Below are 17,329 nucleotides of genomic sequence, written 5' to 3' on the forward strand. Positions count from 1 at the left end.
TGAACGTGCTTTACAGCATTGAAAAATACTATAAAAAAAAAAGTATCTTACTCAAAAAATTCCTGTCCTTTCCCCTCCTGTTTAATAGGCCAGCCCCACACCTACTGGGGATGGTGGAGTTACTGGGTTAGGATGGCGGAGGGTCTGCAGGAGTCTTGGTGACCCCGGTTTGGTGTGTCGGCCCTTCCCCTGTAAGGCAATAACCTTGGAGAGCCTGGCCCTGGAAGGATGCCTGGACCCAGTGCTGGTCCTTGGCTTGGTCTCTGAGTCTGTCACCAACTTAAACCACTGCCTTCAACTAAGAAGGGCCTTTCGGAGACTGAGCCACTGCAACCTGCTGCCCCAGGACACTAGCTCAGTTCCATCCGAACCCAATCCAGCCTTGTCAGGACCGGGTCCCCAGAGCCAGCCTGCCTGCCCAGCAAGCTGTACCCCCTTTTACACAAGGTGGCACACAGGGCATTACTTTAAACATTTCTGACTTTCTGGCAGAATTGAGCTATCCCCCTTTCTGCTGGGCTCAGACTCTTAACCTGCTCTCTGCTGCCTATAGGTCCTCTCCCCACAGGCTGCACCCCCAACCCAGCAGGGGGAGCTCTTCTACCTGGAGTTTCTTAATCCCAGGCAGGTCCTTAACCTAACCAGCTAACTCTTCCTCTAAACGGTGCCAACTCAAGGTGCACCTCAGAGATCAAGTAGATGCCTCACAGGACTTGTCTGGGTGCGCGCTGTGGGTGGGTGTCCTTTTATCTCCTGTCACCCTGGATGGCAGAATACACCGTGCTGTCAGAAAGTCGGCCCAAGAGCCAATTCCCCACCAGCAGCACAGACCCCCAACTGAGGGAGAGAGGGAGGGAGAGGGAGAGGGAGAGCAAGGGGGGGGAGGGGGAGAGAGAGAAAGGGAATATACCTGTAGTTGGCTGTCTTCTTCCCATTGTGAAGGTCAGGCTGCCAGCAGGGGCTTCTTTCTAAAGCAGACTTTATAGCCACTGTGTTGCTTTGGTTGTGTGTGTGTGTGTGTGGCGAGGGTGTTGGTGAAGCTACACATCCATTTCCTAAATTCTAAGAGTCATATAAATGAGTTTTAGCCCATGTCCTCGGAACAAGAGAGCCCATCAGAACTTGCAGTCAGCAGATTTGAGTGCCGGGTGTTACTGTCACCAGCTGATTCTTGTTACTGCCCACAAGCCCTGCCTCGGTCAGCCCATGTGACTGTCACATGAAACGAGGCTGATGGAGCTTCTGAAATCCCCAGTACACCTTTTCAAGGAATCAGGTGGCCCACGTAGGAAGTCACTTGCTGAGTGACCACAAGGCCAACTTAGCTCTGCTGGGGTGTTACTAAACCAAAGTTTAGATATACTAATTCAAAAAACATGAAACTTTGCAGAAAATAGGCCAAAATAAGGTGGCGAAGTGGAGAGGAAAAGCCTCACATAGACTTTTTAAAAAGTTGTTCTAGTCTTTTATTTCTAGTTTGGAAAAACAGTTAAATTACTATGAAAATATTTACAGGATGAATCACATTTTAAGCTGAGAGATGGGATGTGAAGGGCCACTCAGTGTCCCTGATAGGACAAGTGAGGAAATCTATCCAGGGAGCCTCAGCTCACTTGTGAGTGTCAAGGAGAGGAGCCGGTCCCGTCAGCCAGGTCCAACCAACGATGAACAGCACACCAGCGGGGCGCCAGAGCCATTTGGCTAACATAATTTCATTCCTTTTTAGTGTTTAAGAGAAACCTTCATTTTGGGGGGATATCTTTGTAGAATCCTTCTAGAAAACTGTATGATTAGAAAGTTCGTAAAAAAAACAACAAACAAACATTTCTTCCCCAGGAGGCCTGCTGTGTCTCCAGGCAGGGACGGCCCCGGGCTCGGGAAGTCCTGGTGGGAACAGCAGTGCCGGCGGCTCAGAGTCCTGCTCCCACAGGCTGGGGCAGACCAGTGCTTTAGTTCAAAGTGCTTTGGAGAGCATCTTCTACTCCTTCTGTGGCAACGAGACGACGGACACAGAGTCCCAGACATCCTCCTTAGGCGAGCTGTCACTGTCCAGGGCCTCCAGGATGGGCTGAGCCGGGTCCTTTAAATACTGGGAAAGGTTGAAAACCAACACCGTGATTAGTTTACCAGCTCAAAACGCCAGACCTTGGACTTTCGTTTTAGTTGGTACCATCATGTCTTAGGTAACTTCCTATTTGTCCACCAAGGAAACAACTTCTAAACCCTGACCACTGCCCAGCCTGTTGCCTCACAGCTCTGACGCCAGCCAGGGCCCAACCACGGTCACTCTTGGGAAAAGCGTGCCCTGCCTTGCTTCCCTGGGCGCAGGCCTGTGGGTGACTCATCCTAAAGGTCTCCAATTCTAGTTCTCAGTGAAGGAGTAACGGGACCTCGGTCAGCAATAGTGGGGACAGAGAGCGGGCTTGCTGGCTGGCAGCCAGCGGTTAATGGCTGGGCCCTGAGGACAGAGTGGAGAAAGTGACAGGCTGGAAAGTGACACTTCTCAGTGCCCAGCTGTCCTTTCTCCTGCCCGCCTCTGCTTCAGGCTCAGCCTCAAACTCACCAGGGTGCAGAGGAGCCAGTGCCTGGCGCTTGGAAACACTGGCACTTGGAGCTGGCCAACTAGGGAACAGCTCATGGGCCCTCAGGAACCTCGAAAATGTAAGTGAAATCGGATCCGTTATTTTCACGTAACATCAGTGGCCTCTGAGAGATGGTTTTCACACTTTCCCAGGAAAGTGAACCGAAAGACTTCAGGTTTTAGCTTCAAACCCCAGAGGGACAACTAGCAGCAACTTGACTGACCGGGAGGCTCTGCTGCAGGGGGAGCACGGACGCAGGAGAACTCCCAGACCCCCGAGAGCTGCTGTTGGTGACTATTAACCGGGCAAGGTTTGAGGGTTTTTTGTTTTTTGTGGTAGGAACACCTAACGAGTTGTGCCCTCCTAACTGACGTGAGCAACGCAAATGCAGTCCTGACTACGGCGGGTGCCGACAGCGGGTGCTGGCGCTCACTCATCCTGCGTAACTGAGACTTCAGACTCAGAACAGCAACTGCTGGGTCCCTCCCGGCCCCTGCAGCCACCATTCTCCACTGTCTCTGCCAACCTGACTATTGTACCTCAGGCAAGTGGGGCCACATGGCTTTTGTCTTTCTGCGACAGGCTGATTTCACTGAGCATAATGCCCTCAAGGCTCATCCACTCGGCCTGCAGGTGTTGGAATCTCCTTTTCGAGGCTGAATAATGTTCCGCCGTGTGTGCAGAGTGCATCCCATTTGTTTATCCGCTCACCCTCCGACAGGCACTGGGCCGTTTCCCCCCCTTGGCTGTTATGAATCAGGCTGCTGTGCACACGGGACAGAGAGAACCCTGCACTACTTTTAACTCGAACCTCTGTGTCCCCAGCTCTGCCCCCTGCTGTCCTGTGCGGTGCTAGCGGGGGGCGTGGGGCGTGACACGCCTCCCACGAGGACGCGCGCACACGTACCTCCTCTATCTGCACCGGGATGCCCGGCGGGGAGTGGAACCAGTGCTTGATCAGGACTCTGTACTTCAGGATCAGGAAGAAACAGGCCCCTGCCAGCCCCACCAGCGACAGGAAGGTCCCCACGGCGATCAGGACCACTTGCTGGGGCTTGGTGGAGGCTAAGGGGATAACACAGAGTGAACGGGGGGACGAGCCCCACGGGGCACAGACATCGGGCAGTTCCCTTCTGCCCGCTGTTTCAGGGGTGTCCCCCCCCCCCCCGTGCCTGGTCGGTAGCGAGTGAGGCGGCCCCGAAACGAGGGAGCGCTGGCTGCTGGGTGTCAGCACGCGCGCCCTTCTCACACCTCCCCGCCGGGTCTCCCCCTCCCAGCACCCTTCACCTAACACGTGCTCCCCGGTTTCCCTGTCTCAGGAGCACTCTTTTCCCAGCTCCAAAAGGGCACAGGAAGGCACATCTTACCATCTGCTGCTGTTTCGTGACAAGAAATGTTGCTTAAATGCCCAGATCTAGGGACCGGTAATAACATCCAGGACAGCTGTGCCTGGACTTGTAAACAGTACACTTTCAGGGGCTTCAGATCCTTCAACACAATGAAGTTGCTCCTGAAGGGACCTCTGACCTATGGAAAAAAACACCGACCGTCCCATGTAAATGACCCCAATAGACAGACAAGCTGCTTCCCTCTCTCCTCTTTTAATATGTTTTCATTGATTTTTAGAGAGAGGGGGAGAGGAACAGATAGAAACGTCGATGAGAGAGAGACATCATCGAAAACATCATCGACTGGCTGTCTCCTGCACGCATCCCGACCAGGGGCCTGGGGACTGAACCTGCAACCGGGGTGCATGCCCTTGACCGGGAATCGAACCCGAGACCCTTTGGTGCTCAGGCGGATGCTCTAACCACTGAGCAACGCTGGCCAGGGCCATTTTAAAGTTGTATCAGAAACTCCGAGAAAAGAAAATCAACATTAAAAAAAAAAAATGCTCTTGCCTGTTGCTCCCCTGCCTTTTCCCAGTAATGGACATAATACAAAAATGTGGCCTCGGAGGACACGACGTCAAAGGGAGGGGACAACTGGATGATCAAGGAGCCTTCCTCTGGCGTCACCCAGATGTTTTCTGGAGGCCCGATGGTCACTGAAATGCAATCACAAATAAAAACAAAACTATGTAAATATATATACACACACACATATACGGTATATATACACCTGTTACAGCGTATTATATATGACGTGAATATACAGAAAACGTCTGTTACACATATGGCCTGTATGCGCAAATACACATTTCCCATGCAGTGCGGCCGCATTCGGGCACACGAGGCCCCGAGAGGCTGCTCCGGCACAAGGCTGACTGTGAGGCCACAGGGTGGGCAGCCCATTGGGGCCACCATGTGGCGCAGGGACTTCTGCCTTCACTGGAGGGAGGGGGCCCCGCACCGTCTACATAGCAGCCCAGACAAAGCCTCTCTGGGCCCCCAGGAGGCAGCTCAGATGCAAGAGGAGAAGACCCATGTCAGGCAGGTACAGGAGCCTCCTTGGCTTAAAAGCCACAAGAGCCAGGACCTCTTATCACTCCACAAGGATACTTCCAGAGCCCCACAGGGACACGGCCAGTGACGAGAGCCCCTGCGCTCAGCAAAGCCCAGAGACGCGGCTTCCAACCAGGATGGCCGGCCATCCCAGCTGGAAGGCAGTGTCCCAGCCGGGGGCCATGCTGGCCGTCGGCAATGCCGCCTGGTTTTCCAGCTGACAGGCTGCCGGGTTCAAGAGACGCACAGGAAGGTCAACCAAATGTCACACTTTCATGTGAGGGGAAAAGATCTCATTAGGCCTTACCTACTATACACAGGGTGTCCCCCAAAAATGTATACACGCTTTAACAGCTGATAGCTCAATTGTGAAAATGAAATGTATTTTAATAAGCCCTGCCTTTATAATTATTTAAGGCGTGTCTACACATTTTTTGGGACACCTTGTATTTTTGTCATATTTCTATGTAAATGAACAAAAAGCGGTGTTCACAAACCTTCCAAACCATTCGTCTCCCAGCTTACTGTCTACGGTACTGAACTGTCACACCCGGGAAATGCTGCCACCAGAAGTCTACCTGTGAAGGCTTTCCATGCGTCCACAGGCCAGCGAGAGCCGTGACTCACGCAGCTACAGCGAGCGGCGCCGCGTCATCAAGCAGGCATTTACGCTACAGTGACGCGGGGAGCCCGGGCCGCGGTGCAGGCTGGGCCCTCCGAGCTGGCAGTGGCAGATGTCACCCTCGCAGACGTCACCCGCGCGCACGGCCACAGCCTGGGAGCGGCTCTGGGCTCGTGGCTGTGGCCCGATTCCACGTCTCCCCCGGGCCAGGTCTGGCGTACGGTCTCGCCCCTCTCCTGGACGCCTGTGCCCTGGAGCTCGTCTGTTCTGTTGGAGGAACTGATCCAGACGGAGACCGGGCAGAGGCTGGCCCGCCGCCAGCCAGAGGACGTGAGAGGATTGGCCACGAGCGACAAAGAACTCTTTCAGGGACCCTACCACACACACTCCCAAGTTCCCCTTTTCACAGTGAAGTGGCTGGAGCCTGGGGAGCCTGTGACCCACAGGGCCCAGCCCCAGGGCCACCGCCCCAGGGCATAGTCTCTAGGCTTTCCTGTGACTTACCCTCAGGAGTGGTGTGGGGCACGGAAGCCAGCTGTGACTAAGCACTTAGTCGCTGCAATGTCAGCCCCCAAAACCTGTCTTTCTGCAGGGAGCCCCGGATCCGGAATCTGTACCGACCTGACAAGCTCATCTCTCGAGGGACAACCTGCCTTCTCTCAGCGCACTGACGACTCGGGGGGACTGACCGTGGACAGCAGCTCCCGTGTCCTGAATGACCTCTACAAACCAGGCGGCAACAGACTTCTGTGTGTCCACACAGAAGAAGCAACAGGAGGTGGCCCCCCCTCGTCCCAGAAGAGGGAACCGAAGCCCAGCGTAACAGCCTGCAAGTGGCAGAGGTGGGATCTGGACCCAGGTCTGCGTGACGCCAGATGCTTACATCCTCAAGCGCTGGGTGAACCATCCCAACTGGTCACTCATCCCAACTCCACCGTGAGCGGAGACAGCAGCGACGGGGTCGGCCAATACCACGTGAAGGGGCAGGAGTGACAGACCGCCAGCCACGAACCAAGACCACTGCTGCCCAGCTCAGGCTGGAGGACAAGCCGCTGACACGGGACCAACAACTCTCACGACAGGCCCTGCTTCTGTAGCCTCCGCTTGCTTCCGGGCAGCGGTTGGTAACCACCATGGCTGCTTTTCTTTTAAACTAATTCTCACTTGGGTGACACTTTATTGCTCGCAGGGTGACGGCTTTCCACTCGGGAACAAAAGACTTGTCCATAGCATCAGCTGGCCTGCAGGGACTGCGCGTCTGCTGTTTCTGTGTCTGCGTCACCTCCACGCACCACGATTTTCTCAGCTTCGATTACAGGAAGTTTCGGACACAGAAAGCAGAGAGGATCGCAACAAAGGCTCACAACTGGTCACCCAACTTCAAATTCACCATCGTGTCGTGGGGGTGTGTTCCTCCTGCCCCCACCATCCACCTTGCCCTGGCCCCTCCCACTCTCTGGATAATTTCGCTTGAATCTCAGATATTACATCATCTTATCTGTAAACACGCCAGTAGGGATCTCTAAACGATAGCACCCCCTTTAAAAAACATAAACAGCCCTAGCTGGCTTGGCTCAGTGGTTAGAGCGTCGGCCCTTGGACTGAAGGGTCCCGGGGTTCATACCCTTCAGGGGGCACGTACTTCGGGGTGCAGGCTCGATCCCCGGCCCCCATCAGGGTGCGTGCAGGAGGCAACCAATCGATGTGTCTCTCACATGGATGTTTCCCTCTTCCTCTCTCTCTCTCTCTCTCTCCTCTCTCTGAAAAAGCAACTGAGCCCGGCCAGGCGTGGCTCAGCGGTTAAGCGTCGACCTAGGATCCAGGCGATCGGGGTTCGATTCCCGGTCAGGGCACATGCCCGGGTTGCGGGCTGCAGCCGATCAGTGACTCTCATCATTGATGTTTCTAGCTCTCTCTCTCCCTCTCCTTTCCTCTCTCTGAAATCAATAAAGATATATTTAAAAAAGAAAAAAAAAAAAGAAAAGAAAAGAAAAAGCAACTGAAAAATATTCTTGGGTGAAGATTTAAAAAAAAATAAAATCCTCGAAGGAACACACATACAAGCTGGGATCTGACGATTCTTGGGCCCCTTTCAGTTTCTGGGAGCACGCATTTCATTCAGTCACTCAACAAATATTCACCGAGTATCTACTATGTGGCCGGCACTGTTCAGGGCGGAATTAAAGTCTTTCTAGAACATAAAAGAAGTTGTGCCAACACAGGGAAGGGCGATGAGCGCAGCCAACATGCTGGCGTCCGCCCGGCACGGAGTCAGCAAACTTTTGAGCAAATGCAGGCTTTGCAGGCCGCATGGTCCCCGGTGCAACCACTCTAGGTGGCGGCCCGAGAGCAACCACAGACAATACATTAGGAGACGGGGCGGCTGCGTTCCCGTAAAGCCTCGTTACGAGAACAGGCTGTCGTGCCGGACTTGGCCTGCAGGCTGTAGTTTCCCAGCCCCGGGTCTAAGCGAACTTCACGCCCCGAGCACCAGCGTCCGCAGCCAATACCTGGGTTTGACCTCCGAGCCCACCTCTTTGCTGGTTACTTAGGGTGAGAGGCAGGACCCAGGCACACGGAGCCAGTACAGCTGGGTGAAGAGGGAAGCGAAGGGGACCTGGGGACGATGCGGGCCGTTCTGCACCCCAGCTCTTACCGTTCAGATAGTGCTGGAACCAAGGCACCAGGGCCCAGGGGGAGGTGCGGTCCTGCAGCTCAGCTCGCACACGTAGAGAGATGTTGAAATAGAACAGGAAGCCCTTGGAGAGGCTGGTCGGGGTGAAGTTACACTCTGTCTTGGTGATCTTCGAACAGTTCACCTTGACGGGCTTGGTGGGACTCCCATCGACGTCAGACCACTTGCTTTCGGGGCTAGAATGAAAGAGAGGATTTCACTGCCCAGAATTTTCTATTCCATGGTATACAGCAGTTTCTTCAGAGCTGATTTTTTAAAAGCAGCTGTATTCAGATATAATTCACACACCATATAACCCACCCATTTAAAATGCAGGATTCAGTGGCTTTCAGTGTATCCCACAGGGCTATACAACCACCACCACAATCAATCTTAGGACATTTTCACCATTCCCCCAAACACCCCTGCACCCACTGGCAGTCACTCCCTGTTCTCTCCAACCCCCCAAGGCCTACGCAACCACTAACCTACTTTTTATCTCTATGGATTTGCTTATTCTGGACAGTTCATATTAAACGGGATCATCACTGTGTGATCCCTTGTGATCAGCTCCTTTCACTTAGCATGTTACCCTCAGCAGGAGAACATCAGTTTCCACCGAACTGAGAAGCTGTGTGGTCAGACAGCGGAGCTCTCTGATGAGTGATAAGCGGGAGGTTGTGAAATCTCTGTCCAGGGAGATTTTTTTGTAATATGTTTTTACTGATTTCAGAGACAGAGGAAGGGAGAGCGGGAGAGAGAGAGAAACATCAACGATGAATCATTGATCGGCTGCCTCCTGCACCCCCCTACTGGGGATCGAGCCCGCAACCCGGGCATGTGCCCTGACCAGGAATGGAACCGTGACCTCCTGTTTCATAGGTTGACGCTCAACCACTGAGCAACACCAGCTGGGCTTGTCCTTGAAGGTTTTAAAGTACAAGAGAAAGGTGTGCTTCCCATGGATTTGCTTACAATCCTGCCAAGAGGCAGCCACAGGCAACTGGCCTGGGGATCCACAAGCCCCCCACAGCTCCCGGGAAGGACCCACAGAAACATCGGCTTACAATTTGAACTGCACCTGGTACACCACTGGCCCTGTCTCGTTGCTCAGGGACACCGGCTCCCAGCTCAGGGCCTGCTTGGCGTTGTACAGGTGAATCGTCGGGTTCTGAGGAGCAGGCAGCTGGGAAGGAGAGTCTTGAAAGGGACGCAGAATAGAAGGGGGAAGAGGTAGGAGAGAGAGAGGGAGCGGCAAAGGAGACAAATCAATTACACACTTACTAAAATGCACGCTGCCAACCCATTTACACAGCTCAGGTTTTGTCCCAGTACAGAAATGGCATTACCCGATCTCCCTGGCACGTCCCCAACCCCACCCGTGACTAAAGGTGGCACCGTCGACACGGTCTGTGGGAAAGAGGGCGTGGGGCTGCCATCTCTGGAGAGCAGGCCCTGGGCTCTGGGGTCTGGCCGGCCCGGAACGCCTGGCCCATCGTTACTGAGAGCGATGGCCGGGCAGGGGACCTAACAGGCAGGCCTCAGTTTCCTCTTCAGGAAGAGGGATAAGCAATGGAACACCCCACAGGCTGGGGTGCAGATTCAGTCGGTGGCCGTGTGACATGCATTAGCCCCTGACTCAGTACCAAGGCAGTGTGTGGTAAACCACTAACCTCCCCCCCCCAAGCCCAAGGGCATGTGGGAAGGTGAGACCGGTCCTGGGGCTCCCTCAGAGCTGCTGCGCTTGTGAAGGGCCCAGCATCACCATCTCTGAGCTGCAGGTTCTCAGGCCACCCCAGGCCAGGAAACCTGCATCTTCCACCTGATTCCCAGGTGATTCTCATGCACACGACCGACCACTGGTGAACCGCACACGCCCCAGGGAACCACCACCACAAAGACCAGAACCCCTCCTTGGGGTGACCTGGAAGTCACAGCTCCACCCCCCAGGCAGGAACCCGGCCAGAGACTGGTGGCTCAGAGCCTACCCTCACCGAAGAAAGCCCGATAATGACAGACTTTCTCTGAGATGGAAAGATTAAGGAGAGACGCCCAGGTGGCAGGAAGACAAGTTTAAACATGCTCCATAACTCAAAGCAGGAAATTCCAAGCCCACATATTCATGTACTCAAGGCTGACCGACCACTGGCTGCCTCTGAAAACTGCATCACCCCGGAGTCCCATCCACTAGTTTACGCGGAGTCGTCTCCATGGCTACGAGCTTCAGCTGAGCTTCACTCCAGGTCATTACTGAACCAGCAACACTTGTCCCAGTTCACGCCAGGCCTCCTGGAAGCCGGGGCCAAGGCAGACCCATCTGCTCCCGGGGTGTGTGGGGGGTGCTGCGCCCAGGTGGTCCCCCAGCTGAACTGCGCACAGCAGTCCTGCTCCAGGGAGGGCTGTGCCTCGCCCCAGGGGTGAGTGCCCATCGGAGACTCTCAGAGACCTCCTTTTACTGGCTCCATCACTTTTTAATCGATGCTGAAATAAATCACCACCAACAACCCAGATCTACGCGCTCTCAGTTCTGGAGGCCAGAAGTTCAAAACGGGTCTCACCGGGCTGGTTCCTTCCGGAGGCTCTAAGGGAGAAATGGTCCCCTGCCTTTTCCAGCATCCAGCAGCTGCTCTCCGCCTCTGGCCCGGGTCCCCTGCCCCCACCGTGTGCTGCCATCTCGCGGGTCCGGCTCTCCCACCTTTCAAGGACCCTCGTGAGTATATTGGGCACACGGAGCCCAGCGCTCCAGGGTTGCCTTCCCATCCCAAGATCCGTAACTTGACCACATCTGCAAAGTCCCACCTGCCACGTAAAGGAACAGTCACAGGCTCGGGGCTTAGGATGCGGACGTCTCTGGGGACCGTTACTCTGCCTGTCCACCTCCGTGCCTGGAGGAGTCCGCAGGGGTCCCCTCTGCCTCCTCCTTGGCCTGGGACCCGTCTCCCAAGACGGGAAGCCCCGAGGGGCCCAGCGGTGCAGAAAGGGATTCCACCCCCACCGACACCGGGACCGGGCGGCCGCCCCGTGACAGCTTCATGTCCAGAAAGTCTCCCACTTTCTTCAACTTTCGTTCTGACTGAGGTGTGGAGAGGGGACCGAGGTTTGTTCTGTCGTTGGGCTTCTTGGAATCCCCCGTCTCACCACATTCGGAGGAGAAATGTGGTGAGAGCTGCGCGTTTCCAAAGACGCGCCGGCGCTGTCACTAACCACGGGCTCGTCGAGTCATCGCGGCACCTCCCGGCCCGGCCTCCCAGGGCCTCGCTCGCTGTATTCAGCCCCCGCGGTCCCCTTGTTTCTGGGAGATGCTGGACATAGCGCCTCACACCTCCCTTCACCTGGGCCTTTTCTCCCATCATGCCAGGCTCTGCACCTCACTCCCTCCAGGTCTCTGCTCAGGTGCCCCCTTGTCAGAGCTGCTTCCTGCCCACCCCGCCCAGGACCCGTGCCCTGTCTCTGCATTGTCTATGCCATGGGGTCCCAGAACCAGACTGCCTGGGTTCAAAGCCGCACACGCCCGGTGGGAGCTCGGGCAAGTTGTTTATCCTTTGCGGTCGTTTGTCTACTCTCAGCCACCAAAGCTTTTTTACCATTCTGGTCGTATGTCTGCTCTCAGCCACCACAGCAAGGAACTGTACGAATCTTAACTCCATTCATGTATCAGTTCATAATTTCTCTTGTTTATCCTTCATAATCTTGCATGTTATGTATCACTGCTCTTTCAATGGAAATTAATTCTGACCAGTACGACACCCATGTCCAAATTTAATACGACCGCAAAGGGTTAACCTCTTTGTGCCTCGCTTGTCTCATCTGTAAAACGGGGGTAATGGCAGCGAGGGCAATGGTTCCTAAATTGTTCATAGTAAGAAGAGAGAACCTGGGTGGCAAGTGTGTGTCTTCTGCACCTCACGACCCCAGCTCCTTCGGTTCCGCCTTCCTACCCCAACCCGCCCCCTCCGATCTACCAGGGGTTTGAGATGTTATAGAGCTTTAAGAATAGGCCATCCTGAGTCTTACCAGCACGGTCTAGCACACATCGCACACAGCTAACAAAGTACCGTTGTCATTAAAGTTCATCGCTTCATCTCGACAACGGAAAAGCGTTCAGGATCTGGATATCATTCTGATGACTATCAGGGAGCCCACCCCAGCACCCTGCAGGGGAGAAGTCAAAACGCGTCCTCCGAATCCCCAGCGATAACCAGGAAGTGGCTCCCTTTAGTAAACGCTGGACGTGGGCTTATTTACACAGACCATCTGTCTCTCCCAAAAAACACGATGGTTGTGTTTCTTTGAGAGGAAAAGGGGCTGTTACCTACTTCAAAAGAATGGTTGGAAAAATTAAGAGAATGTAAATGAAGCACGCAGCACCCTGGCTGACCTAGCAGAGTGGTCCCATACAGGCTCATCATTACCACCACTTAGGGAGTTTGCCCAAAACATCCCAGCTAATTAGCAGTTTCCACTGTTGAAATTATGGCCAAACGGGAGTTACTGGACATAAACTCACTTGCATGGTTTTTATGTCGTTGGGGATTTACTGTCTTTCTAAGCACGTTAGGAGCCCTGTATATTCAAGTTGGCAAATCACGGTAATAAAATTTCGTGGCACACGTACCGACCCAATCCACTGGAAAATTCGGCAGCAGCTACAGCAGTTACAAACAGAAGCCTAACTACTTCAACGCTTTAGTAACTAAATTACTAGAGAGTCAGCTGACTTATTGCACTTTAATGATGCCGATTAGTTTTCTAGCCACCCCTTAAAGTGTCACCACAGACTGGGTCGGGGCCAATATTTGACACATATAATCCCTGAAACAGCTCTAAGGGGGAGAGACTGTAAGTCTCCCTTTAAAAATTTTGTTTCCAATCCTCTTATTTTTTTTTTCTCTCTGACCATAAAAACAATTTCATGATTACTAAGGGACACTTGCAAATGGTGGAAAAGTGTAGGAATTTTTTCTACTACCCGTTTATTATGTAATTGTCGCAACGTCAGATTGCAGTTTCCAATACTTCTCTCAACCTCTGGGCTCAGGGGACAGTCAGGAACAGTTCCCAGACCGCCACTAGTCAGCAGCAGCTCTAGAGCCTAAAGCGCCACCACTTGCCGGTCACCCAGCTCGGGCAATTATCAACATTTTGTCAGTCCCCAAATCTCCCCCAAATCTCATCTGAAGGAGGCCCAGGGAGGTGCAGACGGACCTCAGCTGCTCAGGACTTGAAGCTGGGAAGGGGTGGAGCCAGGAGTCAGGCCCAACTGGCAGACTCCCCGAGGAAATCCCCTGGGCTCGAGGACAGGCCTTGTAGGCGAAGCTCCTCTTATCAAGGACCTTTGGAATCTAAGGGCCTTTGCCAGAGATGCTGGTGGAAGAAAGAAACCTGAACAACCTCTAAAGTCTTGAGACTTTGTAAGTGCTACCAGCCTAGGACACCAGGCCCCCCGGGAAACAGCCCAGCGAAACGCAGACACAGCAGCTCTCCCACCTGCACCGGCCCCTTCTCCTTTCTTTTCCTAAAACTGTTTATATTTGGCTCCTACCACGGCTGGTGGGGGTCAGGTGTGGAGGGGCCCAGCCAGGTGCGGGGCTGTCTGTCTGGGCGCAGGGCCGGTCAGTCTGGCTCGGCTGCCCCCCCGCCCCCCCCCCCGGGGATCCGGGGATTTCTGGGTCTTGCCCCACTACCTGCCCCAGGATGTCACACCCAGTACCCGACGCGCCCGGGCCGAGGTCACCGCCCGCGGCAGGTCCCGCGGGGCAGGAGGAGCCCCGGCCGCCGGGCCGGTTCCTTCTTCCTTTGTCCCTCCTGGGGACGCGGGAGGCGGCCGCGCCGCGTCACGGGCGCGGGGGCAGCCAGGGCCCCAGGGCCGCAGCGTCGGGGCCCCGGCGCCCACGGCTCCCCCGGGGCCGCCAGCGCCGCCCGCAGCCCCCGCGCCCCCCCGCGGCGAAGCCCCGCGCGGCCCGGACGCCCGCTTACCTGCCGGGGGCGCGGCGGCGCCGAGACGCAGCAGCAGCAGCCAGAGCAGCGCGGGCGGCCGCATGGCCCGGCTCGCGGCCGGCGCTCCGCAGCGGCTCAGGGTGCGGCCCGGCCGGGCGCGGGGTCCGCCGGCGGCTCAGGCGCGGCCGCGGCCGGGAGCGCAGCGCGGCCCCGCCCCTTCCCGCCCCTCGCGCCCGGGACTTTCCCCGCCCCCCGCCCGCCGCGGGCCCTCGCGCGGCTCCCGGGCGCCGCAGCCCGCAGCCTGGGCCTGGCGCGGGGCCGCGGGGGGCGGGGGGGCGCACGGGGGGGCCGCGGGGGGCGGGGAGGCGCACGGGGGGGCCGCGGGGACTGGCGACCCTTCCGGGGAGACCCGGGGAAGCCCGAGGCCCGGGCTGGCCCCCGATCCCGGCCGCGCCCCCCCTTTCCTCCCCGACCCCTGGGGTCGCGCTGGGCGAGCGCCCGTCCTTCAGTTAAACGTTTTTCCTTAACGGCCCCTAAACCCTTCTTTGAGAACAGGTTTTGAGGGGCTAGTGACAAAGGTCCGGGTGAGGAAGGAGGGGCTCTGGGGCGGGCCGCGCGGGGAGGGGGGCCGCCTCCGGTTGCACAACCGCCGGGGCCGGGGGGGGGGGGGGGCACCCCGGGAGCCGGGCGCGCGGCAGCTACTTGGGTGCCACCCGGATGGGCCGCGACCCCCTCGGGACGGGGGGCAGGGAGCCCGCGCAGGGAAGGGCGCCCCGCCGGGGTGCTGGCCGCGGCGTGGGCCCCACGCGCGCTGCCCCGGGGTTCCCGGCCTTTCCGGGCATTCCCTTGCAGGTGGGCTCCTCTGCGCTGGCCGCCTGGTCGCAGCAGGTGATGACACAGCCGGTGCGGCCTCAAGACGCGCAGGGAGGCGTCGGGACAGGTTCGCGCTCAGCGACCACGGCGGGCGGGGGGCGCCCTCGAGCCCCTGGGGGGGTGCCCGAGGCTAAGGGCTGTCTGCGCCCCACCAGTGCATGTATTTTACTTTTATAATAAATCAGGAAACAAATATGTCTTGTCGAAGCCCAGGCCAGGGAGGGCTTGTGACCTCCTTTGATGTCGCGCTTTCAGGGGCAGGGACAGTGAAGCCTGTGGCCTTTGAGGGGGGTGGTGCCCCCTCTCCTGCCTCAGGGGCTTCTCTGCTAGGACCTGGGGGGCTGCAGCTGTCCCCACAGAAGCCCTCGGGGGCCCTGAGAGGACTTTGTTACTTGGATGGGGGTCCTGTTGTCCCCTCAAAGACACAATATCCCCAAAGCAAGTCACTGTCCCCGACTCCAAAGCAGCTCATCATGGAAAGGCCAGTTCTCTCTCTCCCTCTCTCTCTTTTCAGTAATCCTCACCTGAGGATATTTTTCCCATTGATTTTTTAGAGAGAGTGGAAGGGAGGGAGGGAAGGGGGGAGAGAGAGAGAGAAACATTGATGTGAGAGAGACACACTGATTCATTGCCTCCTCCCTGACTGGGGCTCAGGATCTGAACCCTGAACCCAGGTATGTGCCCTTGACTGGAGTCGAACCCGCAACCCTGCGGTCTGCAGGCTGACGTTCTAACCACTGAGCTGAACAGGCCGGGGCAGGAAGGCCAGTTCCTGGTGGTTGGCGTTTCCATTTTCCCGCGCCTCCTGGCTGCAGGGCATTTGAAGCCAAGCCTTCTGCCAAGGTCCCTGCCCTGCCGGGGACAGGGAACCGATCCCGTCCAAGTTTTTCCTGAAAGATGCCTGGCATCCAGTGCCCGGGTCTGCGGGGAGCCCGATGAGTCAGCTGGGTGGGTGGTGCTGGTGCCATCCCGACCCGCCTCATGCGGTCCCTGCGTTACTGAATTTAACCTTTACATGCCCCCCGGCCCCCAGCTTCTCCATTTTGGAGCAGAGTCACTGTGAAACTTGGAAGCCGAAACCGCAGGGGCTCTCCTTCACTTGCACAATCTCCCTGGCGGCTCTGGAGGGGGCCCGGCCCTGTGCTCACATGGTCATATGCTTTTGTGAAATTTGCAAAGTAAGAGATTTTAAGCCCAGTTGTTGGGACCTGTCTCCTTCCCCTCAACTTCCCCTCTAACCTACTTCCTTGGGCAAGGTTGGTGTGGCTGTGCCATTTTATTTTATTTTATTTTATTTTATTATTTTATTTTACTTTACTTTACTTTATTTTATTTTATTTTATTTTATTTATTTTATTTTTTGACAAATGTCTTGACATTATATATCAACAACAAGTTGTGAAGTTAAAAGAAAGCTCTAAACCAGCAATATGAAGAAACGTTTCGGTAAGTCGATCTAGAGGAGAGACTGAATTAACTTTCTGGAGAGCACGTTACAAAAGGTGGTCCTATGTAGAGACAAAGATTACAGCAAAGAACGAAGGTGAAAGAGTCTTAGCTATGAGCTTTGTCAGGTGTGATGTAATGAACTGATGTGCATTTTTAATTTTTTTATTTTTTGAGCCTCATTATTGATTTTAGGGAGAGAGGAAAGGCAGGGGGCGGGGTGAGAGAGAGATGGATGTGAGAGAGAAACATCGATCGGCTGCCTCCAACACTCCCCAGCCGGAGTTCGAACCCAAAACCTAGGTATGTGCCCTGACCGGGAATTGAACCCGAAGCCTTTCGGTGTTTGAGATGATTCTCTAACCAACTGAGACACCTGACCAGGCCTATAAATATTTAACATTTCTGAATTTTTGGCGGCTTTAAAAAATTTGTACTTTGTGATTTATTTTCTCATTCTAAATAAACGCTTTATTTTATATATTCTTAGCTGTGTGTTTTTTATATATACAAAAAGGGCTCCCACATAGTACAGACTTAAGCCTTACAAAACCCGAGTCATCTCAGCCCTTTCCATTTCCAACCAATTGATCGTCTGTAAGTATTGTCCTCATGCTAATAACCTAGAGTGCTCCCCTCATCTCCCTTGGGAGGCAATTGAGGGGAGCAGAGAAAAGCCAACATTGGGTGACAGCCAGGGGTGCATCACTCAGGCCTACAGTTAGGGGATTATAATGCCCATTTCACAGAT

General features: G+C 55.4%; 2 protein-coding genes across 8 annotated transcripts in view; one reads left to right on the forward strand and one right to left on the reverse strand.

Annotated features, from left to right (window-relative positions):
- Positions 1 to 8,034, forward strand: part of TMEM50B (transmembrane protein 50B) — a 38,910-nt gene extending 30,876 nt beyond the window's left edge. For 2 of the 6 annotated variants that reach the window (XM_081139326.1, XM_081139327.1), the window contains one exon: positions 2,546 to 2,732. In XM_081139326.1, the coding sequence (XP_080995452.1) occupies positions 2,546 to 2,669 (124 nt within the window). In that variant the 3' untranslated portion in view covers positions 2,670 to 2,732. Of the gene's footprint in view, positions 1 to 2,545; positions 2,733 to 2,921; positions 3,478 to 6,240 lie in introns of those variants that run through there. The other 4 variants (XR_013998959.1, XM_081139328.1, XM_081139329.1 and 1 more) reach the window with 4 other exon arrangements.
- On the reverse strand, positions 1,443 to 14,460 carry IFNGR2 (interferon gamma receptor 2). Of its 2 annotated transcripts, XM_081139318.1 has the most exons (8): positions 14,299 to 14,460; positions 9,465 to 9,522; positions 9,390 to 9,414; positions 8,305 to 8,519; positions 4,484 to 4,629; positions 3,950 to 4,109; positions 3,490 to 3,647; positions 1,443 to 2,089 (listed from the first exon to the last, which is right to left on the reverse strand). In XM_081139318.1, coding segments are annotated over exons 2-8 (816 nt in total). In that variant the 5' UTR covers positions 9,466 to 9,522; positions 14,299 to 14,460; the 3' UTR covers positions 1,443 to 1,978. The 2 variants fall into 2 exon arrangements, with proteins under 2 accessions (XP_080995444.1, XP_080995443.1); XM_081139317.1 differs by having other exon boundaries at positions 9,390 to 9,522; positions 14,299 to 14,452.
- Between the last annotated feature and the right edge of the window lie 2,869 nt (positions 14,461 to 17,329).

The sequence above is a fragment of the Miniopterus schreibersii genome (assembly GCF_964146895.1).
Source record: "Miniopterus schreibersii genome assembly, chromosome: 5".
Taxonomy (NCBI): domain Eukaryota; kingdom Metazoa; phylum Chordata; class Mammalia; order Chiroptera; family Miniopteridae; genus Miniopterus; species Miniopterus schreibersii.

Bases quoted from the DNA above. Each gene is read 5' to 3' on its own strand.
- IFNGR2 (XM_081139317.1), bottom strand. From the start codon at position 14,362: ATGCGGCCGCCCGCGCTGCTCTGGCTGCTGCTGCTGCGTCTCGGCGCC. The intron at 4,630-8,304 runs GTAAGAGCTGGG...ATTGCATTTCAG, and splicing joins GTTCCAGCACTATCTGAACG to TGACCATCGGGCCTCCAGAA. The intron at 3,648-3,949 runs GTAAGATGTGCC...TTATCCCCTTAG, and splicing joins TCACGAAACAGCAGCAGATG to CCTCCACCAAGCCCCAGCAA.